This window comes from Phyllostomus discolor, chromosome 2 (assembly GCF_004126475.2).
Source record: "Phyllostomus discolor isolate MPI-MPIP mPhyDis1 chromosome 2, mPhyDis1.pri.v3, whole genome shotgun sequence".
In the NCBI taxonomy this organism is placed as follows: Eukaryota; Metazoa; Chordata; class Mammalia; order Chiroptera; family Phyllostomidae; genus Phyllostomus; species Phyllostomus discolor.
The window spans coordinates 125,208,731-125,236,469 of NC_040904.2; the positions used below are offsets into that span (position 1 = coordinate 125,208,731).

The 27,739-nt window shown below is 52.5% G+C and overlaps 1 protein-coding gene across 2 annotated transcripts in view; it reads left to right on the forward strand.

Moving 5' to 3' along the window:
* TEAD4 (TEA domain transcription factor 4) overlaps window positions 1-26,879 on the forward strand; it is a 63,859-nt gene extending 36,980 nt beyond the window's left edge. Inside the window, exons 2-11 of one of the 2 annotated variants that reach the window (XM_036018527.1) lie at window positions 4,996-5,060; window positions 5,531-5,593; window positions 10,081-10,209; window positions 11,298-11,341; window positions 11,854-11,909; window positions 14,280-14,419; window positions 15,462-15,635; window positions 25,305-25,445; window positions 26,334-26,486; window positions 26,590-26,879. In XM_036018527.1, coding sequence (XP_035874420.1) covers window positions 10,114-10,209; window positions 11,298-11,341; window positions 11,854-11,909; window positions 14,280-14,419; window positions 15,462-15,635; window positions 25,305-25,445; window positions 26,334-26,486; window positions 26,590-26,703 — 918 coding nt within the window. In that variant the 5' untranslated portion in view covers window positions 4,996-5,060; window positions 5,531-5,593; window positions 10,081-10,113 and the 3' untranslated portion in view covers window positions 26,704-26,879. The remainder of the gene's footprint in view (window positions 1-4,995; window positions 5,061-5,530; window positions 5,594-10,080; window positions 10,210-11,297; window positions 11,342-11,853; window positions 11,910-14,279; window positions 14,420-15,461; window positions 15,636-25,304; window positions 25,446-26,333; window positions 26,487-26,589) is intronic. The other variant, XM_036018525.1, reaches the window with a different exon arrangement.
* Window positions 26,880-27,739: the final 860 nt, after the last annotated feature.

The window sequence follows — 27,739 nt, forward strand, 5'->3', positions numbered from 1 at the left end:
GCACAGCAAGGCTGTGGCTGGAGGACTGGGTGGGTGAGGCAGTGGCTGGCAGTCCCACATTTGTGTGTGGATAAACCGGGAGGAACAACTGGGGAACAAGATAGACCACGCAACCCAGGGTTCCAGTGCCTGGAAAATAAAACCTCAGAACCTCTGGCTCTAAAAACCTGTGGTGGTTGTGGTGGTGGGAGAAACTGCCACTCTCTCAGGAGAGTCCACTGGAGGGGCCCAGAGGGTCCTAGAACATACACAAGCCCACCCACCTGGGAATCAGCACCAGGGCAGCACCTGGAAGGGAGCCATTCACTTGCGGGAAGCAGAGGAAGTGACTGAAAGCAGGGTGAGAGCCGAGCAAGTGGCATTGTTCCCTCTCTGACCCCTCCCCCACAGACAGCACTGCATGGCGGAGCAGGTTGACCCACCCTGGGGAATACCTAAGACTCTGCCCCTTGCAACATAACAGGTGCGCCAAGACAAAGAAATATGGGCCAAGTGAAAGGACAGATCAAAACTGCAGAAAAAGCTAAATGATTGAGTATGGTTGAAATGTAAAGAAGTGAAGGCTATGCAAAGTGAAATAAAGAAAAGTATACAGGGAACCAACAGTGAAGGCAAGGAAACTGGGACTCAGGTCAATGATTTGGGACAAAAGGAAGAAATAAACATTCAACAGGAACAGAACAAAGAATCAAGAATCCAAACAAAATGAGGAGAGGCTTAGGAACCTCCGGGATAACTTTAAACATTCCAACATCCAAATTATAGGGGTGCAAGAAGGAGAAAAAGAAGAGCAAGACTGAAAACTAATTTGGAAAAATAGTGAAGGAAAACTTCCCCAATCTGGTGAAGGAAGTAGACATACAAGTCCAGGAAGCTCTGAGAGCCCCAAACAAGTTGGTCCCGAGAGGGCCACACCAAGACACATCATAATTAAATTGCCAAAGATTAAGGATAAAGATAGAGTCTTAAAAGCAGCAAGAGAAGAGAGTTACCTACAAAGGAATTCCCATAAGGCTATTGGCTGATATCTCAAAAGAAACCTTACAGGCAAGATGGGGCTGGAAAGAAGTATTCCAAGTCAGGAAAGGCAAGGACCTACATCCAAGATGACTCTATCCAGCAAAACTTTCATTTAAAATGGAAGGGCAGACAAAGTGCTAAGGTCAAGTTAAAGGAGTTCATCATCACCAAGCCCTTATTATGTGAAATGTTAAAGGGACTTACCTAAGAGAAAGAAGAAGATAAAAAATATGAGCAGTAAAATGATAACAAACTCACACTATCAACAACTGAACCTAAAAAACAAAAACAAGCTAAGCAAACAACTAGAACAGGAAGAGAATCACAGAAATGGAGATCACATGGAGGGTTATCTGTGGGGAGGAGGAAGGTACAGGGAATAAGAAGCATAAATGATAGGTACAAAACAGACAGGGGGAGGTTAGGATTAGTGTAGAAAATGTAGAAGCCAAAGAACTTACATGTACGACCCATGGACATGGGCTGACGCTGGAGGGAATTGGGGTACTGGGCGAGAGTGAAAAAGGGGAGAGAAAAACGGGACAAGTGTAATAGCAGAGTCAATAAAATATACTTAAAAAGGAAGTGAACATCTCCATTTAAACCTAAAATTGAGATAATTTTGTATTTATATTTTAAATTATTTTCCTCAAACAGAGCCCTCCAGTTTGTAGATGCTTTAGCCCAACAAAAGTCTGGATGTGCTCCTGTATAGAAACTCAAATGAGACGGGTCTAAGAAAGCGCTTTGAAAACTCTGTCAGGCTAATCAGAAGTAAAATGTTACTTCCTTTATTGGACTCACAGCCTGCCCTTAGAAGCTAAAACACTTAATGGGACATCGGACCAACCTCTTATCTTTTTTTTAAATAAAGATTTAGGCACATTATTTTTAATAGCAATGTAACTATATACTAAGTGTCCAAAAGTAAAAGACTGCTTCAACATATTATAATTCCTTAATAAATCAGAATAGTGTAATTAAGAGTGATGCTGTGGACCTACTCAATAAAATGTTTTGAGAAACAGACTATAAAATATTATATACAAAATCATAACATTTGACAACACACATAATCATGGAAAATAAACCCTGGAAAGACAGTCACCAAAATGTTAATCACGGTTATTTCTGGCTGTTGGTTTTTTATTTTGTTCTTAGCACTTTATTTGATGCATCATTTAACAAGTATTTACTGGGAGCCTGCCACATGCAGGCAGCGTCTAGGCACAGAGTGCAAGTAAGTAGATAAACTGACAAAAACTGCTGTTCTGGGGGCTCTCCTCCCGTGGGAGTGGGGCGTAGACGGTGCTCTCAGTGAGTGTGTCGGTCCGTGGTGTGTTAGAGGGTGCTGTGGGGAGTAGCGGGGACTGTGGCCAGTGAAGGGTGAGTGGGCGGTGATCTCAGCTTTCTGTAGGGGGTGGTCAGGGAAGATGTCCCAAGACCAAGGAATCTGAGGAAAGGAGCCATCAGGGACACGTGGGTCCCTGGGGCAGAATGCAGGGTGTGTGAGGCCCTGAGGTGGGAGTGGGCCTGGCATGTTCCAGGAACAGCCAGGAGACCCGACGGCGGGTGGCATGAGATCAGAGAGGGGCTGAGCTAGGGACTGTGCACCCATCCTGTGGGGGCTTCCAGGACATTGTAGGGGTGTAGATGCTTTAATCTGAGGAAGATGGGAAGCCACTGAAGGGTGTTTGAGCCACAGGATCACTGTGGGCACTGTGCTGAGAAGAGACTGGGATGAGGGGAGTCGGGAGGGAGGCTTTCATCAGAGTCCATCCGGAGAGCAGGGCGGTCGGACAATGCCCTAGAGGTGATGAGAAGTGGCTGGATTCTAGGCAGAATTTGAAGATAGAGCCATCAGGATTTGCTAGTGGACTCATCTATTCACTCACTCATTCATTCATTCATTCATTCATTCATTTGACAAATAGGTGCCAGGAGGTACAGACTTGAGTGGAGATGTGAGATGTGGCCCCTTCCTCTGAGGTACTGGGAATGTAACAGGAAAAGACAGAGAATTGATAAGCTGCTACCTGTGTGCGAGGTGTGGGCTGGAGAAGCAGCACCAGAACCACTTCCCAGATGGTCTCCCTCAAACTAGAGTGTCCCCCTGCTTTCCCCGTCCCTCCAGCTTTCCCACCAGCCCCACGACTCTCCAGCTTGTCCTTCTCAATACCACGTCCGTCGGCACTGCAGCCGGCACACTGACTCTCAGGAGCCTTCTCTCTGCCCCGCCTGGCCTCTGAGCCAGACTGCCTACATGGCCTGGGGTACGTTGCATTCATTCTACAAAAAAGGAAGCTGAGCCATAGAGAGCTGTCATGGAGCCACAGTGCAACGCTGTTTCCTAAGTCTGTAAAAATGTGGTTGGGAAAATCTGGGGGAAAACCTTTAAAGGGCCTAGGCTTAAAGAGAGAAGGCTGGTTGAGGGTCCGCAGAGGAAACTGGCTTGCAGAGGTCCTGCAGCCCTTGTATGGAGCTGCTGGACGAGAACCTGGCTCTCAGCTCCCAGTTCTGGGACCCGGTCCAGTCCTGGTGGTGGTGACTCAGCTCTTTTACCAGTGAAAACAGGATCTCGTAACTGCAGCGTGAGTGCCCCTAGTTAGATGTAGCGTAGGACATTCACTGGACTGCAAAGGCGCCTATGGATACCTCTCCCTGGAAAGCTTTGAGAAGAGACATCTTGCAGGACCTGGGTTTTAGGTGCAGACCAGCCCACAGAGCTGTGTCCCCGGGGTCTGGCCCTCCCCCCACTCCTCCTGACACAGGCCAGTGCTTCCAGGCCAGCAAGTGTTCTGCCAGAGGAGACCTCCTGAGGGTGGCCCCTTAATTCAGCCTTGGCAGTGGGGAAAGATCTGCTGGGGGGCCAGCATGGCCTTGGCTGTGTGCTCTTTTTACAACCCAGATGGCAGTTGGCCCACCCGCCCTGCCTCCCCCTGCATCCGCAGCTCCCTTATTCACAGTCTCAGCCCTCCAGGCTCAGCAGGGCCCTGCAGGTCAGAGCAGGCTGTTGGCTGTGGCCTCTGGCCCCAGAGTTGAAGCAAAGAAGTGAGAGCTGCTGCTCTCAGGCCTCCCTTTCCCCAACCTAATGCCCTTCTTTAGGTCCGATCCTCCCAAGGGTCCAGGTCCAGCTGCAGGCTCACCTGACCACCCAGCCTGTACCGGCCCCTCATCCTTAGAATACACTGCACGTTGCCTGTCGTAGCACGAGCTGGAGCCATTGGGTGGGCACATGTCCCTCCTCAGCTGGGTGGTGAGCTCTTTGATACAGGGAACCCCTTTTCATAATCTCATTTGTGGTAGCAGGGTACATGGGTGGCTCCCTACAGTTTTCCAGGATCCCTCAGATGTGGCATCAGCCTCTCGGAGGCGGGGCCAGGGGAGGGGAGCACTGTGTTAACTGTTGACTGGTCTCCTCAGAGCCATGGAGCTAGGAATGTGGTTGGCCTGGGTTTTATCTGAGTTAAGGGCCTCGGGCCTCCTCTCTGGCCGTACTCAGTGTCTCAGCACTTACGTCCTCCATGTTCCCTGCGGCCCACAGACAGGACAAGGCATGTTGGAAGGGCCAAGGCCCAGGCATCTCCTTGCAGCCTCCCAAAATGTACAGAAGGTTCCAGGAGGAGGTGGGAGCAGAGGGGCAGTTGTCAGGCTGCTGTGGGGAGGGGTGAGGAGGTAGCCAGTGTGGGTAAGGAGGGAACTCTGAGAGGGCTCCTCAAGCTGTGCATCCAGCCAGAGGCCCATGGCCCTGGCAGCGCCTTGTTTTAGGCTACCAGCTCCCCGGCAAGGCCTCAGATTCCTCTTGCTGCTGGGAGATCCCTAGGACCCAAGGATGGCAAGAAGGAACTTGCAGAGTCTTCACTCCAAGTAGCCACTGAAGGTGGGCAGAGGATGTAGGATGGGACCTCTCTGACCCTCTCGTCTGCCTGCTTCTTGTCCTTCTCCTCCCGCTGATGACTCTTGGTGTCTCCACAGGTCGGAATGAGCTGATTGCCCGCTACATCAAGCTCCGGACAGGGAAGACCCGCACCAGGAAGCAGGTGGGCCCGGGAGATGGGTATGGGTCCCTGGCGCAGGTGTCCAGTACTCACCTGCTCCCAGGGTGGTCGAGGCCCTCCACAGGACGAGTGTGGGCTCTCACTGGGGCCAGCTTGGAGGGGTTGTCTCTTTTTGGTGTGCCACGGACAGTTCATATTCCTTGCTGCCCCTGTTGCTGTCACCTGGGAGGAAGTCCCTTGTCTTCCTGGGAAGCTAGCAGCCCCCTCCCTGTCCTTCTCCAGGACACCAGAGAACAGAAAGTGAAGCACTGGCACTGTACTCTTATTTATTGCTAAACTCTGGATTAGCTAGGACTGAGGATCACACTTCCTTTCACTCATTCATGCATCCATTTATTCGTTCAATCCACCCATGTGGATTAAGGCCCATGGAGAGCTGAGGGTCAGGAAGCCGGGGTTGGGCACACAGGCATCTTCGAAGTAGGGTCAGGAGCCCTCTCTTCTTGCCATAGGTCTCCAGCCACATCCAGGTGCTGGCTCGTCGCAAAGCCCGTGAGATCCAGGCCAAGCTAAAGGTAAGGCCGGTGGCAGCAGTGGGAGGAAGGACTGGGGCACAGATGGGGCTGCCTCCAGGAAGCTGGGGCTCTTTTTCCAGCAGGAAAAGTCTTCCCTTTGTGTTCATGGCCTGACTGTGTGTAGAGCCAGCGTGCTTCTTGGTGTTCTTGAGGGCAGAGTTTAGCCTGTAACCTCCGTCCACACAGGGAGGGACACTTGACCTTAGAGCCATGCGTGACTGCCGTGGGCCACATGCCGGTCCTCTGCTGTGTCCTGCCTCCCCCAGGGGCAGTGCCCTTTCCAGATCACAGCAGATGACCCTCCAGGCCCCACTCCTTGAGAGCTCCCCGAGTGCCTGGCTGGTGCCATCCACTAGAGCCTGCTGGTGGTCAGGCATGGGAGGCCTTGTCGTGGCCTGGGTTGGATGCTGCTGCAGGAGCAGGTGGAATTCCTCCCCGTGCCCTGTTCTCTGGGACTGGCAGTTCCTTCCCCTCCCTGGATCAGCCCCTCCTTGAGGAGCAAGTGACAGGTGACTGCTCAGTGGAGGGCGGCCCTGGTCCCCACAGGACTCAGGCCTCTCGACCCACGGACTGGGAGCCCGGGGCCCCTTGTGGTGAATGCTAGGAGGAAGGGCCGAATCACAGAGGTGCTCACAGCAGAGGCTGCTCAGCCACTTGGTAGCAAGAGCTAATATTTGGGGGCATTAGACTAAGACCAGCAGTTTACAAGCATTTTTATTAGGCAGTAGAAGCCTCTTTGGGTTTCCCCTCCCAAACAAAATATCACTCCAATATGTTATCAAGGGAGCTACTCTGGTCAAAGCTAGTTTGGTGAGGAGCAGGCCAGAAGCCAGAGGCCCCTCCTCCAATTCACCTGTAATGCCCATGGCTCTCAACCTCAAAAGTACGTTGGAACTCCGTCTAAAAGCCCTGGAATAGATGGCCTTGAAGGTCCTGTGTGGCCCCAGCAGTCCATGCTCCTGTGATCCCAACTCCAGAGGCTCTGAGGGAGTGGGTGGGAACTCCTAGGGAGCCACACCCCACTGCCGACTCAGCTCTGTTCTCCAGCCATCAGCCCAGCTGTCCCCCATCCCCTTTGTCCCTGGACAACTGCTGGGCCTCAGCTGTCCATCCCTCCCTTTAAGGCTGGCACATGTACCTCCAGACCACCCCGAGGGTCCTGGAACCTAGCTTGCCCTGCATTTCCTCTCAGCGGTCTGCCTCTGACTCACTGGGACCCCAGGCGGGGACCAGAATGGAGAAGAACCTTTCCAGTGTTCTGAGTCATCAAGGGGAAATTTTAATTCCACTGCAGCCTGGCTGTATGGCTCATGTTTGCTTGGAGGCATTGCACCTATCCTTGTCCACAGGCTCTAACTGGGGGCCTAGGGACAGCCTTCAGTGGACCACTAGACAGACATAAAGGAGAGCTTTGAGTCCCCTAAATAATATGCAGAGTTTCATGCTTACGTATTTTCCCATGAAGATTGGTCTGGGGATTGCGTCATATTTTCAAAGGGGTCTCAGAGCAAGGTCAGGCAGAAATCCTCCGGGTTTGGGGCCCAGTCTGGCCTGCCTCTGCCCTTGTGCTGAGTGAGCTTGGGCGGGTCACTGCCCCTTCCGGAGCTCCAGTCAGCTCTCTCTTTGTAAGTGACAGCGCTAAAGTAGTGTCTGAGATCCCCTCCAAAATTCAGTGACACCCTGACTCTGTAGCCTGGTCACTGATGTCACTCCCCATAATGTCCTTCTCGCTCTCCCCTGATCCCTACTCCACCCGTGGAGAATGTGGCTCCGGGAGCCCCAGTGCCTTGCTTAGGTCGGCTCTTGGGAAGGGATGCGAGTGGCCAGCACTGAGTGGCCGGAGCTGAGTGGTTGGAGCTCTGTGGCCTCATGATGCAGTTGTAACTGCAGGGTCTGCAGGCTTTCTGGGGTATGAGCTGCGTGTTCTTCATGTCCAGAGGGCCTGGGCCAGTGACCCAGTCAGGTTTGGCTTTTGCCTCTGAGCAGGGCAAGTGTCCTGGGGAAGAGGCACACCTCATGTTGGTTATTTGCTAGCTCCCTGTGATGGTCAGACGACCTGAGAGCAAGGCCTATATTTGGCCTCAAAAGGATGGTAGGTCGGGGATGACCCCACCACTGTGAGTTGGGTCCTGTGCCCTCTGTCGTGTACACCCATGCCGTCAAAACCTGACATACCTCCTCATCCCCGCTTTGCGCAGCCCCACCATGCCCGCAGAGATCCAGAGGTGCGCTGAGAGACCAACCTGGACCAAGCTCCCAGGGCAGACTGTCACCACCGCCAGCACCCTAGTCACCTAACTCTCTGAGCTTCAGTTTCTTCATCTTATAATGGGGATCCCTCTGGTCCTGCTAGCCTCACAGGAGTGCTGTGATGTTCAAAATCAAGTGAGATAGTGTTCTTGACCTTCTGTGGGCCAGCTCTGCCAAGTGAGCAACAAAAGTCCCTGAGAGGCCAAGTGGAAGGGCCTATTGTGTTGTGGCCCCACAACCGCGTGGCATGGGCATGCTGGGTGGGTCACCTGGACCCCTGAGCCTAACACCACAGCGATTCCTTCCTCAGGAGGCTCTGGGGACTGAGTGCAAAAGTGCCTATGAGCCACGAGGACCTCCATTAGTTCTTGTTTTGTTTTGTTTTACTTTTTAATTTATTGATTTGAAGAGAGAGAAACATCGGTTTGTTGTTGCACTTACTGATGTACTCACTGGTTGCTCCTTGTGTGAGCCCTGAGCGGGGATTGAGTGTGCAGCTTTGGCAGGTCGTGCCAACACTCGGCCAGCTGGGCCGCCCGGCCAGGGCCGTTCTTCACTCGGCATCACTTGGGTCAGGTCTGGTTACAGAGTGCGCATTTTTCCTTAAAACGTAGACTTTCTTTCTTCCTTCTATAATGTTACTATTTTTACATTTTTTAAAAGTGACAGAGAGAGGAAGGCAAAGAGAGAGAGACATTGATTTGCTGTTCCACCTATTCATGTATTCATTGGTTAATTTTTTTAAAAGATTTTATTTATTTTTAGAGAGGGGGGAAGGGAGGGAAAAAGAGAGAGAGAAACATCTATTGGTTACATCTCCTGTGCGCCCCGTCCGGGGACCTAACCTTCCACCCAGGCACATGCCCTGACCAGGACTCTAGCCCACCATCTTCCACTTTGCAGAACCGTGCCCAACCCACTGAGCCACATCGGTCAGGGCACTCACTGGTTGGTTTTTGTAGGTGCGTCGACTGAGATCGAATCTACACCCTTGGCATGTCAGGCGGATGCTCCAACCACCTGAGCTGTCCTGCCAGGGCAAGACCTAGGATTTCTAATCAGAGCTTCTGAGTTGACATGATCCAGCCTTTCAGTCCCGGTAAAGCCATACACACCAAACAGTACTAGCTGTTCCGGTCTGCATATGAAATCTTATTTTGGGCAAAGACACAGTTTTTATTAGGCTTTTTGAAATATAGAAAAGAATGTTGTCTTGTCGATTTTAAAGACCTTAGGAATTGGGGAGCTCAGAATAGGAGCCAGGCTTATAGAAGTATAAAAAATTATTTGTAATAATATTGTTATTATTGTTAGCAGTGCCATGAGTGCTTATTTATTTAGAGCCTGTGCAGGGTGAATCCATTCTTCAGGTTGGACCCACGGAGGGCAGATAGCCAGTGTTTACGTTCTGACCTATAACAGGCAGGGCGTGCTGCGGGCACCTGCAGGGCCAGGTTGAGACACCGGAGGCACAGGAGGCCGTTCGTGCCTCCAAACAGTCCGTGGGACCGTCCCAGGGGGATCTGACAGATAATTAAGTATCATCTGGCATGAGCCAGCTGCGGCCCAGCCACCAGAGGTGTGGAGGTGAGCCAGGACTGAAAGGTTCCCGTTCTCAGCTGGTGGTCGCCCGAAGGAGGGGGTTGGGAGAGGGTGAAAGGGGTGAAGGGCAATGAGACGTACAGACTTCCAGTCATACAGTAAATAAACCACAGGGTATGGCACAGGAATATAGCCAGGAATATATTGTAATAACTTCATTGTGACAGATGGTTACTAGACTTTGTGTGGAGATTATCGTAAGGCACCTACATGTCACATCACTATTCTGTACACCTGAAATTAATATACTATTGTATGCTGACTATACTTTAATAAAAAGTTGTTTTTTAGTCTGATAGAGAGGTAGATCAATCAATCAATCAGTGAGTTGTCCCTGTTCTCAAAGTGTCCCTGTGGTTAGTAAATTGAAAGATGTGGAGAACTTCTGGTCTCCAAAGTCTCTTTAAGTGCTGATCAGATAGGAAGGGCAAGTATTATGCCTCTCTGACAGATCAGGAAGCTGATCCGAGAAACCACGGGACTTGCTCAGTGATGAAACAAAGTGATAGCCTTGCGAGGACGTAAACCTGGTCCCCTCGGGCCTAGTCCAGGGCTCTGGCCACAGCCCCTCCCTGCCTCACCGCAGCCTGCCAGAGCAACCCTGCTGAGGTCGTGCCTTCCGCTGTCTTCCCCAGGACCAGGCAGCTAAGGAAAAGGCCCTGCAGAGCATGGCTGCCATGTCATCCGCCCAGATCATCTCCGCCACAGCCTTCCACAGTAAAATGGCCCTCGCCCGGGGCCCTGGCTGCCCAGCAGTCTCCGGGGTAAGTGGGGCTGTCTGGAGCCAGAGGCCAAATCAGTCCTCTCCTTCTCGCTCCTCCCCCTCCTGTGGAGCCACAGCACTGGCCAGACCACATTTCTCTTGCATGAATCCTCCCAGGCCAGGAGAGCCAGGGGGAAGGAGGGACCGAGGACAGAGGGCCATGCTGGGTCCCGGCTCAGCTGGTATTGGAACCGCCTTCCTTGGGGCCGTGGCAGGGGCACAGCAGACCTTTCACAGGAGGCAAAGCTGCCCCCATTAGCTGACCACCCCAGAAGCTCTACAGAGTTGGCCCCATTTACAGAAGGGGAGGCTGCAGTCCTAGCACGGGGGCTAGTCAAGGCTCTGGTGTGGCACCAGCATGACCCCGAGTGGCCCTACTGCTGGCCTTGTCTCCACGCCCCCTCAGGTACTCGGCACTGCTCTCCTTCCAGCTGGAGGGCTGGTGTCCATGAACAAACCCCTGTTAGTATTGTAAATGTTTCCGCCTAAGACCTGGCCTCTCAGCTGTGGTCAGGTTGGCCACACTTTGAGAATGGTCCAGAAAGGCTCCTTTCCTGGGCTGTGTCCTCACAGGGTTTTCTTGGCTTAGGGACTTGGTGGGTCTTAAAGAGCTGCCCTGGGGCCAGTGACAGGCCCTGTCCTATGCTCGTGAAGCTCTTGCCCAGCATTTTTTTTCAGAACGAGTTCTAGGCAGCGCCAGCCCCCAGAGGGGCACAAAGTGATTCTGTGCATAAGTCAGCCTGGGGCACCTGGAGCCAAGTAGGGCTCCTGACTCCAAGACTGTTCCGAGCCTCACATGCTGCTGTGCACCGGGCCTCGAACAGAGGTGTATGAGATTCTGTGTACCGAAGCAGGTGTTTTTCCCGAGGAGCGCCATATAACCAGAGCATGTCCAGAGTCTAGAGTTCCTTAAGACACACTTTGGGATGTTGCTGTCGCCAGTACTAGACAGTAGCGTTAACTCTTGCCCTGCCACCCACTGGTCCAGGCTCCAGCCTCACCTTCCAGCTGAGGCCTCTGTGCTGTCTCCCCACACCAGGGCCCTTGTGCAAATGGGCTTCGCTGACTCTACACTTTTTGCCTCCTCAGTTTTGGCAAGGAGCTTTGCCGGGCCAAGCCGGAACATCCCATGAGTGAGTATGGCCTGCCATCAGTCGCTCACTGAGCTGACCTTGAGTCCATAAACTCAGGAAGTTGAGCCTGGGCCCCAGGAAGGGACAAGAGTACCGTCGGGGTCCACCTTTTATTACAGCCTTGAGCTTGGGGATCAGGCTTTCCTGGTCTCAGGTGGCAGTTCGGTCTACATTGTGGACACCTTGGGTACATTTGCTGAAATCGCAGTCTGTCCATGGTATAGCAGGGCCAGCACTGGGACCCCAAGTGGAGTAGGCTAGGAACCAGGGCTCTGGTTGGCCTGGGAGGGAGGGTTCAGGGAGGTGTGGGTTTTTCAATAGATGAGCCGCTTCTGTGAATCAGCCATGAAACCTGAGGGAGTTGGCGGGAGAGGACGTGGGAGGCGAAAGCCCACCAAGGCCACTGATGACCAGACCACCAGGGCCTGCTGCACGGAGTGATGGGGTCTGCTCGAGGCTCTGGGGCTGCACCCTGCCCAAGGCTCACACCCCTTCTCTCCTGTCTCCCACAGTGTGAAACCTTTCTCTCAACAAACCTACACTGTCCAGCCTTCACTGCCTCTACCAGGTGGGTCGGCTGGTAGTGCACAGTTCCCTGGCCCGTTGTGCCCCTGCAGCTCCTGCCTCTCAGAGGCCACCCTGGCCTGTGCCGAGACCATGCACCCCAGGCTCCTGGCTCCACCCATTCCCCGCCCAAGCACACACTCATCTTCCATGTGCGGGTCCCTTCCTGCCACCCAGGGTGCCTATTGTCCCTCCCAGCCTGGGCTCAGGCTTGTGGGGGCGCGCACAGTGTGAAGGGCAGTGCCTGCACCCTGGGTGCTGTTCCCCTGCTACGCACTCCTGTGGGCTGCGGGTGGGCTGCAGATGGGCCTCATACTCCATGGTGCCGGAGATGGCCTCCCTCTTGGTGACCCTGTAATCCTCTCCTTCAAACTTTCCAGTGTGAAAAGGAACCTTTATTAGCAAAGACACCCTCCTGGGAAGAGGCGGGGAGCATGGGTGGGGCAGGCGGAAGTCCAGCCAGCTGGGCCAGCACAGGAGCTCATCCCCTTGCACAGCTCAGGTGACCACCTTTGTCCTTGCCTCTTTCTCTTGAGGGTCCCTCACCATTTCCCCCTACACAGGGCAAGACAGGATCCTCACCCCTGCCCACATTCAGGCCTGGCTCTCCCTACTCTGAGAGCGGCCCTGCCACCCATCTAGGTTCCTCAGTGCTGCTTGCTGTCGGCCCTGTGCAGTCCACCCTCTGTGGTCCTCAGGGCCTCGCTGTCTGCTCCCGCCTTCCTAGATCTTGCCTAGATTACTGCAGCCCCCTCTAACCAGCTCTGACTCTCGGTCTCCAGTCTCGTCTCTTTACCCTGTAATTCGCCTAGCCTCACCTAGTTGTCTTTTTAAAACACCCGGCTCACCATGTTGCTTCTGGGCGTAAAACCCTTTCGTAACTCTGGGGCCCCTGGGGTACAATCTAAACTCTGGTGGTGCTTGCAGTGGTGCATTGGCCTCACCTTTCTCCTCTCTCCCTTCCCTCCTTTCCTTCCCAACTACCACCCCTCCCTGCATCTGGGCTGTGGCTCAGGTTTCTCTGCTCCACCCAGGGCAGGGGCACCCCACCCAGCCCCTGACTGTTGTCATTTATGGCTGTTGTCATCACAGTGCCCATGACTGGTTTGTTCATGCGCTCCGTGTGTCCTGCCCTGTCCGGCACTCAGCTAGCTGATGCATGAAGCACAGGCTAATGTGTCTGTCTAGCACAGTCCCCTGCCCACCCCTCTGACTACCGCTTCTTCTCTGTCTCCTTCCTCTGACCTCAGCACTCGGGCCCCATTCATCACCAGACTCCCAGCCTGGAACACTGGTGTCTTCTGGAGGTCAGCCCCACTGCTGTCACCCCCTCAGTCCCCTCGGCCTGGGCTGGTGCCCACTTCATGTCCCTACTGTGTCCCTTCTCTTTTCTTCTCTTCACTGCCCTGCTTTACACAGGCCCTGCAGGGACTGTGCTTCACTGTAAGGGTCTGCCTCACCCTGCCCCACCTTCCTCCAAACTGGAATAGGATCTTTCAGAAACGCAGACCTGAGCATTTCACTGCTCTGCTTAAAATCCTCAAGTCTCTCTTGAGCTCTCAAGCCAAATTCATGCATGTCTGGCCGGATGCCCCATCTCTTCAGCCTTATTTCCTGCCAGTGGTGTAAACTCGCCCTTCTCTCCAGTTCTACCACAGACTTGAGTTTCCAAACTCACAGAGCATCTCACAGCCCCCAAACCTCTGCCTCTGCTGTGTCCTCTGCTCGGAATGCTCTCTCCCTGGCTTCACTTGCTGCCGTTTACTTCCTGACTCTTTTCATACACCCCCTTCGGAAAAAACTTTTCTGACCACCTGGAATAGGACTAGGGGTTCCTCTGTAGTGCTGGGTGCATACCTAATCAGTTTATCTCATTCATGACTTCCTTGATCATCAGACCTGTATCAGAGTGCCTGTTCTGGGCCAGGCACTGTTCTAGGTGCTACAGAGATGGCAGGGAACCAAACAGGAACTCTCTTCTCATGGTGCTTACGTCATTGCATATAATTATAGATTTATCTGGTCGGCTGCCTGCTGAACCAGAAGCTCCTTGAGGGTGAGAACCTGGCAGAGCCTGCTGTAGAAGTCCCCTCAGCCCAGCAGACAGCCACCCCATCCAGCATGCAGTCTCACTGGAGTGTAGTTTTCTGGGCCAAGGGGGTTGAGTTGTACCTCCCCGCCAGGGCTGTTCCAGGACCCCCCAGCCAGTGCTTTGCACGCTCCTCCAACACCCTTGTCAGAGCCCCTTTAGGGGAGACAGGGGATCCTCTTGCCAGCACAGGGTCTCACCGGTGGGCCTGGGGTCCTCACAGAGGGTGTTGGCAGGGAGGGTGTATGTGAACAGGATCCCACGTGCCTCTCCCACTGCCTGCAGGGTTTGAGTCTGCTTCAGGACCCGCCCCATCGCCCTCAGCGCCCCCAGCGCCCCCATGGCAGGGACGCAGTGTGGCCAGCTCCAAGCTCTGGATGCTGGAATTCTCCGCCTTCCTGGAGCAGCAACAAGACCCTGATACGGTAGGTCCTGGCCTCTGTCTGCCTGTTCTTCCACCCTGGAGCTCCCTCGCCTTCTCCAGCTCTTGTTCCACCTGTGTCTGGTTTTCTCGCCCAGCCCTGCTGCCCAACTGTACTTTGGGCTTTTAATTTAGGTTCCTCACTCCTTTACAGCCTTTCCTTCCCTTACCTTCTCTTTCCTTTTCCTTTCCATCCTCAAGCCACCTCCTTCTTCTTTCCTCGCTTGGCCTTACCTCTCCCTGTGTAGCTGTTGCTTCCATCCCAATGCCCTCCCGTGGTTTCTTGGCCCATCCCCGTTCTCTCAGACCCTCCCAGCTTCCTGCTCAATCCCAGACCCCTGGGCTTCCCTTCATGTCCTCTTTCCTCCCAACCTGTCCGTCTCTCAGTCCCGAGTTGCTCTTCCGTCTTTTCCCTGTGGCTCTGACGAGTCTCCTGCGTCTGACCCGCATCTCTGGGATGCCAGCTGGGAGCCTAGCCCTGCCCTCACCCTGTCCCCTTCAGTGTCTTGCATCACCTGCAAAGGTCAAAGTGGCATTTGAAGGAGGCTGGGCTGTCTCACTTTTGCGTTCTCAAACTTGTTTTTTAGTGTAGGAACCCATTAATCGAACCAGCTCTTACTCAGAAGCCCAGTGTGCACAAGAAAAGTAGATTTTGGTTGTGGCTACAGAGGCACCCAGCCCTGTCTCCGAAACTGCCTTATCTAGGTCAGTGGTCTTTCCTCGCAGATGAAGTAACAGAGGCCCAGAGGTAGAAAAAGACTTGCCTAAAGATATTTAGTGACAGAGAATGGACTAAGAATAATGTAAATAACAGCTACAACTTGTTGAGCACCTACTGGGTGCCAAACTCTGTGCCAGATGCTTCTTACCGTTAACTTTGCTTCACATTCAGTCCTTGGATTGTCTCCATTTTACCAGTGGGGACACTGAGGTCCAGAGAGGTGAAGTCACTTGCTCCAGGTCACGTGGCTGGGATCTGAGCTCTTGTCTGTTCTGTCCGCCCTGCTGCCCCCGCCTCGCCCTCAGACCAGCTGTTCTCTCCACAGTACAACAAGCACCTGTTCGTACACATTGGCCAGTCAAGCCCTAGCTACAGTGACCCCTACCTCGAAGCTGTGGACATCCGCCAGATCTATGACAAGTTCCCAGAGAAAAAGGGTGGACTCAAGGAGCTCTTTGAACGGGGACCTTCCAATGCCTTTTTTCTCGTGAAATTCTGGGTAAGCCTTCAACAGACTCTGCCTTCCTACCCCCAGCACTTCGCTGAGAGTGAGGAGAAAAGAGGAAGAGTGGGCATGCGGTGCCCTTGCTGTGGTGGAAACCTGCGGAGCACAGGGCTGGAGAGAAGGGGAGGAGTAGCCGCAAGTCCTTTGAATGGCGAGTCCTGAGTGGGTTTCAGGGCCTGGAGGAGGGCAGTTGACCAGCGTGGCTCAGCAGGTTGGGCGTCATCCTTTCAGCAAACTGAAAAGTGGCTGGTTTGATTCCAGGTCAGGGCACATGCCTGGACTGTGGGCCACGTCCCCAGGAGGAGTCGTGCGAGAGGCAATCAATAGATGTTTCTCTCATACATTGATGTTTCTCTCCCTGTCTTTCTCCCTCCCTTCCTCTCTCTCTAAAAATAAATAAAATCTAAAACAAACAAAAAATTTCATCTCTCCTGGCCTGGTAGATCAGTTGGTTAGAGCGTCGTCCCAATATGCCATGGTTGCAGGTTCAATCCCTGCTCAGAGCACATACAAGAAACAAACAATGAATGCATAAGTAAGTGGAACAACAAATTGATGTTTTTCTCCCCTCCTCCCCAATCAATTTTTTTTATAAAGCTCACCTCCAAGGACAGGGCTTGGAGAAATGGGCTGTAGAGTTAGGAAAGGCCACCCCAAGAGAAATACCCATCCAGCTTTACAAACAGCTCAGCCTATAGATGTGATCTCCGCTGCCCCCCTCACCTCACCTCTGGAGAGGTGTTATATGGGTAGAGTTTGCTTCTTTCAAAGCATCTTCTCTAAGACTAGAAGGCATAATTAATACCTGCTCAGGAGCTTACTTTCCAGGGGGCCCAGTACACCCAGAAAAGAGGCAAGGAAGAGTCAGGGAAGGGCATACTGGGCCAGCCGTGAGGAGGAAGTGCAGGGAGTCCTTCTGGTAGTGATGGGAGGCTCTGAATAGTTTCAGGCATGGACACAGGGCCTGGGTGGTTCCCCCCACATTCCTCTCCCTAGCACCCTTGTTAACACCCTTGAGAAGGCTCAGGGAGTCTTAGCCTTTATGTGGTCCCTGACTGCTTTGATTATCTGAAAGCTTTATTTTTCCTAGAAATGGGCATATTCACACAAAGTTTTATATACATTTCTCAGTAGCTTACAGTCCTGGGCTGGGATTCCTAGCCTAGCTCTCATCCACAACCAAACCCGATGGTGGGCTCTCTCCAGAAGAGGCAGGTGCTGGAACTGAGACCCAAGGCCCCTGGTCCATAAGATGCTTGGTTTTTGCACTCTGTTAGACAGCTTCTCCCGTGAGCAGGATGGCACTGGACCTGGGCCATTAGGGGCAGGCAAGCTGTTAGGCAGAGATGTGGAAAGGCCATTGCGGTGTGGGAGGCCTGAGGAAGTGGGCTCCGGACGGGAGGCCCCGGGTCCAGGGTGCAGGCGTACAGCCAGAAGTAGTGGAAAGTAACGCTGCAGAGGTGAGTCAGACCCGGGAGGCCCGATCCTGCGGGAGTTCGGGCTTTAATCTATCCTGGGATGAAGAACAAGCCATCGTTCCTTTTACTTTTATCTTCTTTTTAAATCAGTGCTGCTTATAAGTTATATCACTAATTAGTGCCAAGAGGCTTATAATGAAACAGGTCAGATTCTTGTCCCACTCCTCCCCAACCCATCCCCAACCCCCAGAGACAATTGCTGTAAAATTTCCCTGTTTATTCTGGCTTTAATCTCCTTAGTTCTAAAGAATAAGCTTATACTGCCATGCCTTGCTATCATGATTAAGACATTTATTATGGTAGAAATAAATTTGCTGTTACATACCATTTTCTCCTCATCACACCAGTATTATCATACTACTAAGTTATATAATTTCGTCAAAGCAATAAAATGTGTACACTTTTGACACTGTATATTGGCCACCAGAAGAGCCAGGATTCATTTTATTTGTAGTACAGCTTTTTGTTTTGTCCTATAAATAAATGGCTTTATCACTTGCATATTTTTAAATAAACCTATTATTACAATTTTACAGATTGCTCCATTGTAACTACCATATAAAAATTTTAAAAAATTTCCCCAAATGTTCAAACCTATCAGATAATTTGTCAGTTCCCCCTTTTTCCTAGACATCTTTCTCCTAAATGTCCTTCTTCTGCTCCAGTTTAACTGGTATTCTCCAGGCCTGTTGTCATCCTGAGACTTTTTGTTAAAGGTTTTATTTATTTACTTTTAGAGAGAGCGGAAGGGAGGGAGAAAGAGAGGGAGAGAAACATTGATGTGTGAGAGAAACATCGATCAGTTGCCCCAAGTGGGGGTCGAACCTATAACCTAGGTGTGTGCCCTGACTAGGACTTGAACCTTCAACCCTTTGGTGTACACGATGATGCTCTAACCAACTGAGCCACCCAGCCAGAGCAAGAATCATTTTTTAATTATTGCTGTATTGTCTTCTAACAGGTGTCGTCTGATAGCATTCTAATTCTCTCTCCTTTGTTATGTAACTTGTTCTGGGCGGTTTTGTTGATTTCTTTTGGTCTCTAGAAGTTTTGCATTTCTTCTCTATTCCTTCTGTTCTTAAATTTCACATTGATGAGCTCCGTTACTTGTGTTATTTTATTTTCTATTTTTTGAGCCAGGCACTTGGTAGGTACTTTTCATCGAGAGGTAGCATCTCTTAGTCCTGGGAAATTTGCCTGTATTATTTCTTTGATAATTTCTTTACCCCCTTTTTTTCTGTTCTTTTCCAGGAACCCCTATTAGTCTGATGTTGGATCTCCTGGACTTACCGTCTGTGATTTTTATCATTTCTTTATTTTCAAACTCATTTTCTTGAAGATTTCCTTAACTTTTTTTCCTAATTCTTCTAAATTAGCTAAGAGTATATCTGAGTCCATATTACATAAAACCCAAAGTAATAGTGGCATAAATAGACAGTCTGAGTTTTTTTTCCATGTAAAATAGGTTTGGAGGTAGACTGTCCAAGGGCTGGTCCAGCCCCTCCTGAAATCACCAGGCCCTGACCCCTCTCTGACTGTCTGCCATCCTCAGTGCGTGGTTTCTGCCCTCCAGGTCGTGGCTGCCGGAGCTGTAGCCATCAGACCCATATTCCAGGCGTCAGGGAGGAGGGAGCCAGCTCAGTTCCCTCTGAGGGGCCCCCTGGACGTCCCACACAGCGTGCAGTTGCTGTGCGTGGCACCTGGCTACAGAGGAGCCAGGGAAATGTACTCTTCGTTGAGTCAAATACCAAATAAAATCAGGGTTCGGTTGATGGCACTTTCTTTCTCAGTGGTCGGGGGCAGTGTGCGTGTAATGGTGAATTAGGTGAACAGAACGCGGTGGCGTTCTCTGCCACGCCTTCTGTCCAGATCGAATTTTGACCATAAAGTTTTTAATTTTTAAGAGCTCCTTTTTGTTCTTTGATTACATCCTGACCTTGTTCGATGGATACAATTTTTCTCTTATATTTCTGGGAATATGAAGTGAAAATTACTTTGTAAGTTTTCTTTTGCTCCCTTTGTCTTTCTTGCCCTTTTAGTCTTTTGTTCTGTCTGTTTGGTCTCTGTTTTCCAAGTTGGAGCACTTTCTCAAATATCAGTAATCTTTGGACGTATTTTTTGGTCCATATTTTTTGAAAACAGCTTCATTGTCACGTAATTCCTTTACTGTACAATTCACCTACTAAAGTGTACAATTCAATGTTTTTAGTATAGTCACAGAGCTGTACAACCCATTAGTTTTAGAACATTTCCATCACCCCAGAGGCAGACCTGTACCCCTGAGCTATCAGCCCTCCCCACTGCCCCACCCTAGGCAGCCACTGATCTGCCTCTGCTCTGTGTAGCTGGGCCTTTGTGGGACCCTTCACATGAGTGGAATCATTTAATATGGGTGTTTGAGTCGGACTTCTTTCAGTTAGCACAGTGAAGGTTCAGCCATCTTGTGGTAGGTATCCATACTTCATTCCTTTTTTAGGGCTGAATAATATTCCATTGTAAGGGTAGACCATGTTTTGTTTTGTTTATGTGTTCATCAGTTGATGGGCATTCTGGTTGTTTCCACCTTTTGGTTATTACTATAATGTTGCTGTGAACATTTCTGTACAAGTTTTCATCTAGACATAATGCTTTTATTGCTTTGGGGCATGTACTTCGTGGTGGAGTTGCTGGGTCATATGGTAACCCTGTGTTTACCTTTTGAGTACCTGCCAGCCTGTCTTCCAAAGTGGCTGCACCATCTCACGTGCTTCCCACCAGCAGCTGTGAGGGTCCCGCTTTGTCCACATCCTCCCCCACACTTGACATTCTCTGTGACTATTGTGTTCGTGTATCTTCTCAGGAGAATTGTCTGTTTGGCTCCTTTGCCCATTTTTTTTACCTGGGTTATTTGCCTTTTTACTGACTTACCAGTTCTATATGTATTACAGGTAGAAGTCCCTTATCAGATACACGATCTGCTGGTGTTATCTCCCCTTCTGTCAGCCGTCTTTTCACAGTCTTTTCACATTCTCGGTAGTGTCCTTTGAAGCACAGAACTTTTTCATTTTGTTTAAGACCAGTTAATTCCTTTCTTTGTTGCCTGTCCTGTTTGTCCCTATTTAATACCTGGGAGCTCTGCACCAGGCAGGAATCAGTACCTGGAGGGCTTCGTTTCAGGTAGTAGGGGCTGGGAGCCAGCTGTTGTACTGGGGAATCCAGTAGATGTCAGCGTGTTTGCTGGACTTTTTTTCTGAGGTGGTTCGGTTTCTCCACAGAAGCTTCCTTCCATTCTCGCCGGCCACCCCCGAAGGGGATGTATCGATCCCTAGAATTCTAGGAGCAGGGGGGGTACGAGTGCCAGGGGGTCTCACCCTTCTTAGGCGGTTTTCACTTACTTCTTCTGTTTTCATCCTTCTCTCTTCCCTGTCTTCTAAGCTCTGTTTAATTTTTAAAGATTATCACCTTTTTGCCCTCTGCTGATGGCGAGGGGAGGTCTCCTGGAGGCCTGCCCACCCACGCACAGTCTTCAGTCGGCTCCTTTGGTCATTTCCTGTGCCTCCCCTAGTCCCACGCTGCTCCGGGCTTTTCTGAAGTCCGTCAGCTCACGGCTAGTCTGTCCCCTGCTGGAGGCACTTTGAGGCTGTAATTCCTTTCTCTTCCTCTGCCCCACGGAACCCCTTCTAGTTCTGGTCAGCCTTCTCAGTTGTTGGGCTCCCTTGTCACTGTGGTCTCTGCTCTGTCGTGTTTGTCTGTGGGGCGGCATATTTTACAAAGTCCTTTGCTGTCATTCTGGTTGGCTGTCTGGAAGGGGAACAAGTGAACTCGTATGGTTCGCCTTCCATTTTAACCAGATATCCAGGAAAATGGGTCTTACTTGAGGGCCACTTGCAGTGGACCAGTCGTCGTCGTTTGGAATGCTGGGTCCAGAAGGACCTAGAGAAAGTGCTGGACTGACTGGTGATATCTGTCATAGGTGTGGCAGGGGAAGATAGGGGCACATTTACTATGTGCTTGCTGCCCCTACTGTTTAGGCAACGAGGAGTCCTTGAAGTTCTTGAACAGGGCATGATATGGCTAGAGTTGTGCTCAGTTGGATAAATGAGCCTCCAGACTGGAAGCAAGTAAGAGTCTACTATAACACAGGCCAAGGAAGGGGCAGCAGCCTGTTTACAACCTCAGCCAGAAAGGACTTAAACAATCTTACTTCACTTTTCTCTCTCCCCGCTCTCCCTTCCAGCCCTGACTGTGGGAACTGGAACCAAGAGGCCTTGCCCTGGGCAGCCAATGAGCACTGTCTCTGTGTGGCCAGCGGTGCTGGCCCCTTTCCGGCCGTGTGCCCACGGAGGCCATATGCCTGGCCTTTCCTTCGGGGAAGCCTATACCCTCTTGAGTCCTGCTTCCTCTCCCCCAAACCTGTCCAGGCTTAGCCTTGACTCAGAAGTAGGAACTTGGGTGAAGTGACTTGTGGCTGTTCCCCACACTGGCTCAGCTATGCTGAGGGTACAATTTCAGGTTGGAAGGGAGGCCTGGTGGAGTGGACGCACTTATGGGAACATGACTCTGGAGTGGGGAGATGGCATATTTGGGTCTCTTTTCATTGGCTCCTGCATTCTTGAATTGGAAGGCAGTATTGTGCATTCTTCTAGCCACCGTCCTAGGCCTCACAAATGGGAGACGGGGGCATGGAGAAAGTAGGGACCTGGCTGTGAGACACCCAGCCAGAGTGACAGTCTTTGAGTGGTGGTTCTTGTTGTGTATGCAGCGAGGTGGGTCAGGGCGGTTGGTGAAAGGTTACCTCGGGCAATAGTTAGCATGTTACATATATCAGCATGTTGTATCCTTGTCACACCCTCAAAGGTAGGTAGAAGTGACAGCCACATTCTGTCTAGGGCACACAAGCACAGAGAGGTCACAGGCTTGCCAGGGTCACCAAGTTCCTAGTGGCAGAGCTGGATTCAGACCCAGGCAGTCGGGCTTCAGAACCATCACACTAAACCGCCTGCCTTGCAGAGCGCCTGGGTCGCCCTCCATGCAGGGCCTGGTGCTCCCCCTGCTCCTATTAGAGGGGCTCTGGATTGCCCAGACCCCTGCAGAATGGTGGGCGTGGTGGCATGGAGAGCACAGACACGGCTCTGTGCTGTTGCGTTTCCTGGATTTCCTAGAACCCAGACTTCCCTTCCAGGAAGTGGGGAGGGTCGTCCTGTCTGTCCTGCAGCCTTGCTGGTGGCCCATTTCTGGCTCTGTGGGGAGGTCAGCGGTGGGATCACTGGGAGGAGAAGAGAAGGTGGGGAACAGTCGGGGGCCACAGAAACTGGAGTAGGCAGCTCCCAGACATGGCCTTGGTGCTCCGGTCGGGGGCTGTGCACGCTCTGTGCGCCGGCCGTGGCCTTGGTCTCCCAGGAGCTCACACCCCTGGGGCGGTCACTGCCGTGCAGGGGAGCTTGGCGGTTAAGCCAGGCCTCCCGGTGTCAACAGAGCACAGAGTGGGCCACACTGGGGCCCAGCTGGCATGTAGAGGTTCTGGCCTTGATTGGAGAACTATGTCCTGAGCAAATCTCAGCTTCTCTGGGCCTGTTTCTTCATCTGAAAGCAAGCAGTTTGTTTTTGAGGGCTCGCCACGAGCTGTGTCTCTGAGGTCCTGAAGTGTGTGGGGTCGGCTAGCAGTGAAGGGAGGCCATGTGCCTGCCTCCTGCTGCCCTGTGCCCGAGCTGGGCCCTCTCCGAAGGCCTGAAGTGTGGGCAGCATGAGGACAGGTGAAATCAGAGATGGGGCATGTCGGTGGCCAGGGCACGTGGGTGGTCATCTTGTCTCTCCTCTCCTGTCTGGGGAGGGTGGAGGCACCAGGGAATTGCAGATCTGTGATGTGCGGGGGAAATGCTCCTGTTTGCAAACCAAGAGACTCTGGGTCAACCGTAGGGTCCTCACAGGCAGTGTGGAGTCCCAGACATCTGGACCCTCATCTCCTGGGCCCTGGCCTGGCCACCCCTCCCCAGCTATCACCTGGTGTGAGACTGGCCGCATGCGATGGCGAAAGCAGCAGAGCAGCTCCACTTCTCCCGAAGACTTCCTTTCTTCCTCTGCCTGGTGGTTTTCCGCTTCCACACCAGGCCTTGCATGGGCCTCCTGGGGAGTTTGACCAGAGTCCCCTGGAGTAGGAGGACTTTGCTCTCTCTCTCCCACCTCCCACTGAAATTCCTGCTCTTATTGAAGGGATGACAGCACTACCTCCTAGACTCACGGACTGACCACCAGGACACCTTGCTCCTGGCTAGAAGTGGCATCTGGGTGCAGGAGGGATTGAATCATGAGGCTGTGCCCTGTTGGATTCGTATGGTGGGGTCTGCAGCAGGGCTGAGAAGCTGAGAGTCCTTCCCTGCTCCCTGTTCCTGGCTCCCCCAGAACATGTGAGACCAGCAGAGGCTACCTCTGCCCTTGAAGTGAGGGTAGAGAGGACTCTCAGATACTGGTGGCCATTCACACCAGCCTGCAAATTGATAATGCTGGGCAGAGCTGAGCTGAGGCCATGAAAGGAGGCGAGTACCCAGACTGCCCATTCCAGCCTGCTGTCCCCTTTTGGGCCCTGACATTTCTCCCAGGCACATGCCAGCACATGACAATGAATCTGAGCCCCTCCAGCCCCCACACCCGGCTACGGCTGTCCTGGCTCATCTGTCAGTCACCGGATCTCCCACACCTGTTCCGGGCACAGCCTGTGAGCTGCCCACCCGCACCACAGCTATGAATAGGGTGGAGGATGGGGGACAAGGGGGCATTCTGAGGGCAGGAGGGCGAGTGGTGGGGGGGCACTTCTCAGGGTAGTGGGGGGCGGCTTTCCTCTTAGACTGAGAAAGTGAAGCAGGCTTGTTTGGGGGAGGTGCTTAGAGTAAGGGGATACATGGGTGGAAAGGAGAAGGGTGGGGTTATAATGAGAGGGATGGGGCACCCTGGGGTGCATCATCTGCATTGCTGGTGGCTCTCCTGGGTCTGTGCAACGTCACCACAGGGTGGGTTGGTTCTGGGGCAGACTGGATTTCACTTGCGGGATATCTGTCTCCCCCAAACAACCAGCTCCCTTACTCTACTTGCTCCCCCGTGAGTTATAAACTCCTTGAGAGCAGAGACAATGTTTCAGTGTCTCTGGGCCCCCACTGTCCCTAGCTGTGCTGGGCTGGGGCAGAATAAATGGGTGACTGACTAGTTGAAAGGGTCAGGTGAGTGGGAGTAGTGACAGAAGTGTATTTGAAATGGGGGCAGAGCTGGGGCTCAGAGGACTCCCCGATAAGCAGGAGATTGTAGGTCCCTCCTTGGGACCAAGGGACCTCTCTCCTCTCACTTGGCGCCACCTGGAGGTGAGAGGTGGAACAGCCACACGTGACCTTTATGGAAGGCCCATCCTGTATCTGGCCCTGGCCAGGGCCTGGCAGATCTTAGATCTTGCCTCCAGGGTGCTTACCTCCTGGAAGGGACAAGGCCAACTGAACTACTGTGGCCAGCACAAGGCAGCAAGGGGCATGTCCAGATCACTTTGGGGGTGCTGGGCAGCTGCTACGTTCGTGTAGTAGGAAGAACCTTAGGAGGGCTGGGCCGGTCCTGCCCAAGCCTGGTGCGTAGCATTCTTTTAGGTGGCATGTGAATAAACATTTTAAAAAATAGTTATGCAATCATTTTTAGATATAATAGAAAAATAGAATCCCTGATTTCATGGATATATTGGCTAGAATGGAATTAAGTAATACGAGTGAGTTGATGAGGGGCACAGTAGGACCTGTGGTGGGTGGTACATGAGTACAGCGTTAATCACTGGATAGCCAGCAGTGGCTGCAGTGTGAGAGGCATCATTTTGTGTTGTGTCCTGGCCCCTTGGATGTCCCCCCGCAGCCACCCCCCTGCCACTCCCGTGTCCCATGTTCAGGTGCTGCCCTTCCCAGACAGCTGAGCTTCCTGCCAGCTTTTTCAGGCGTGGTCTCCGTTTCTGCCCTGTAACTAATGCAGGTCCCAGTGTTCTCTTTTCCACTGTTTAGGCAGCACAACCTGATTTTAAACCAGGCCTGCGAGTGGGGGAAGCTGGAAGCTTTCCAAGTTCCTAGTGCCCAGGTTGTTTTCAAGTCCTCCTGATGGCCTCCTAGCCCTGGAGCCTGCCTGTGGCCCCGGCAGTGTGCCTGCTGACTTACCCGTTGCTTCTTCACTCTCCCTTGTGTCTCTCCAGGCAGACCTCAACACGAATATGGAAGACGAAGGCAGCTCCTTCTACGGGGTCTCCAGCCAATATGAGAGTCCCGAGAACATGATAATCACCTGCTCCACCAAGGTCTGCTCATTCGGCAAGCAGGTGGTGGAGAAAGTAGAGGTAGGAGCAGCCTGAGTGCTGGTAACCGGACCGTTTCCCTGTTTCAGACTGGCCTTCATTTGTGTCCTCCTCTGTCTCCAGTTCACCTGAACTAGTGAAGGCTTACCCTCACTCTTAGTCACGGTAACCCACCTAATTCTGGACACACCCAGGAGCCCAGCTGGTACCAGGGAGGAGACATTTCCTCCCCACTGTTCTCGCACCTGGCCGCACCTTCGATCACTAGAGCTCTTGAAACACACCAGTGCCTGAACCGACTTCGTAGCACTTAACCCAGAATTTCTGGGGTAGGATCTGGGCAATAGCTGTTTGTAAAAAGCTCTTCAAATGATTTATTTTAAATTAAGTTTTTATTTTGAAATAATTGTGGATCCACATGCAATCACAATCCCATGTCCCTGTCACCCAGCTCCCCCAAGGGCAATATCTGGCATAGCTGTTGGTAACGAGGGAGTGGGCATCAGTGCCTCTCACCAGCCTGATTCTGATTTCACCAGTTTGCACGGACTCATTTGTGTGTGTAGATGCAGATGCATGACCACAAGGGTTCCTGGATGTCCTTTCCCCCCCGTGTTATTTTAGTGTGGGGCCAGGGTTGAGTTGTCATCTGTCCTGTCTTGCCTGTTGCCACGGTCTTATGTCTTGAAGCACTCCTCTTCTCCCACTCACCTTCTGAGTATCGGAAGTCAAGGTGAATAGTCCTTCTGCTGCCACTTGGGCCCTTGTCACTGAGGGAGGAGGGAGACCCTGTTTTCAAGCATCTCCTGCCCTTCTGCCTTTTCTTCCCACTTAAGAATCACTGGTCCATGGAGCTTCCCTTTGCATTTGGGTGTGGGCTAGATGTGGTCAGAAGAGAATCTAAGCCCTGCTGTCCCTTGGGTCCTGCAGACTGAGTATGCCCGCTATGAAAATGGCCACTATTCCTACCGCATCCACCGGTCCCCGCTCTGTGAGTACATGATCAACTTCATCCACAAGCTGAAGCACCTGCCTGAGAAGTACATGATGAACAGTGTACTGGAGAACTTCACCATCCTGCAGGTGTGGGTGGGAGCTGGGCATGCTGCAGGGGTGGGTTAGAGGCTGGAGCAAATGGCATGCCCTTTTCTGGGGCCTTAACCCCAATCTTTTCTCTCACCTGCAGGTGGTCACCAACAGAGACACACAGGAGACTTTGCTGTGCATTGCATATGTCTTTGAGGTGTCAGCTAGTGAGCACGGGGCTCAACACCACATCTACCGGCTGGTGAAAGAATAAGAGACTTGGGGAGCAGGGCGGGGGAAGAGACATTGTGTGTGTAGGGACATGGGGAGGGGACCTGCAGGGGCAGCTGCCTGAAGTGCCAAGAAAACTGACTTTTCCTTCCCAGCAACAAACTGTGCCTGAACCTGCAGCGCCCAACCCCAAATAAACCCAAGATGTGTATTTTCAGAGGACCCCATCTGGCTGTAGGAGCTCTGGGAGGGCCGCGGGAGAAGGGGAGCGGTCTGGGAAGTGGGCTGGACGCAGCCCAGAGATGTATTGGGGCAGCTCTGGAGCCATTGCCCCTGTGGACTCAGTCAGGAGTGTCACCAGATGCTGAACCTCAAGATGGGATTGTCTGTCTGCTGCCTGGAGCCCTGCACCCTGCTGCTGGCCGCCCCGGGAAGCCTGTGGACAGGCGCGTGGGCTCTCCATCCTGTGTGCACCCCAGCGCGCACCAAGGCTGCGTGGGTGTGGTGTGTCTGAACTCCCTGGCCGCCTCTGCCGCCACTGCTGCAGGGCGCTAATGGAGACCCGTCCAACACAGCGGGGTGTTAGATGACTGAGTTGTTGGAAGGGTTGGAAGGGGATGCAGAGCTGCTTAGTTTTTATCCATCTCCAGCATTGGTGGATACCATGGCCCTGCTGGCTTGTTGGGGGACTGGTTCCAGACCAGAGGGGCCGGGACAAGGAGGGGAGGAGGGCAATGCCGAAGCTGTCCTGGGGAGTTGAGGTGCTGAGGCTGGCACAATGTGGCATCTTTTTTGGTGATGAGAACCAAGAAAGTTGGTCAGAGGTCTGTGGTGGGCCAGTGGTCTCCGAGACCCTCCGGTTCTGACGTTCTGAGTCTTAACTCCCTCCCAGCCAAGATGCCTGTTGGGTGGTGACCACCTCAGAGCCAGCCCAGGCTGTCCACTCCCTCCCCGAATAGTAGTATCTGTGCTCCCTGGGGATGGGGTAGGGGATGGCATGGAGCCCACTCTGGGCCCAGAGGCAACCAACCGTAGGGGTTCCCTGTATTTCTCTTGGGAACTGGCAGGGACTTTGGGTT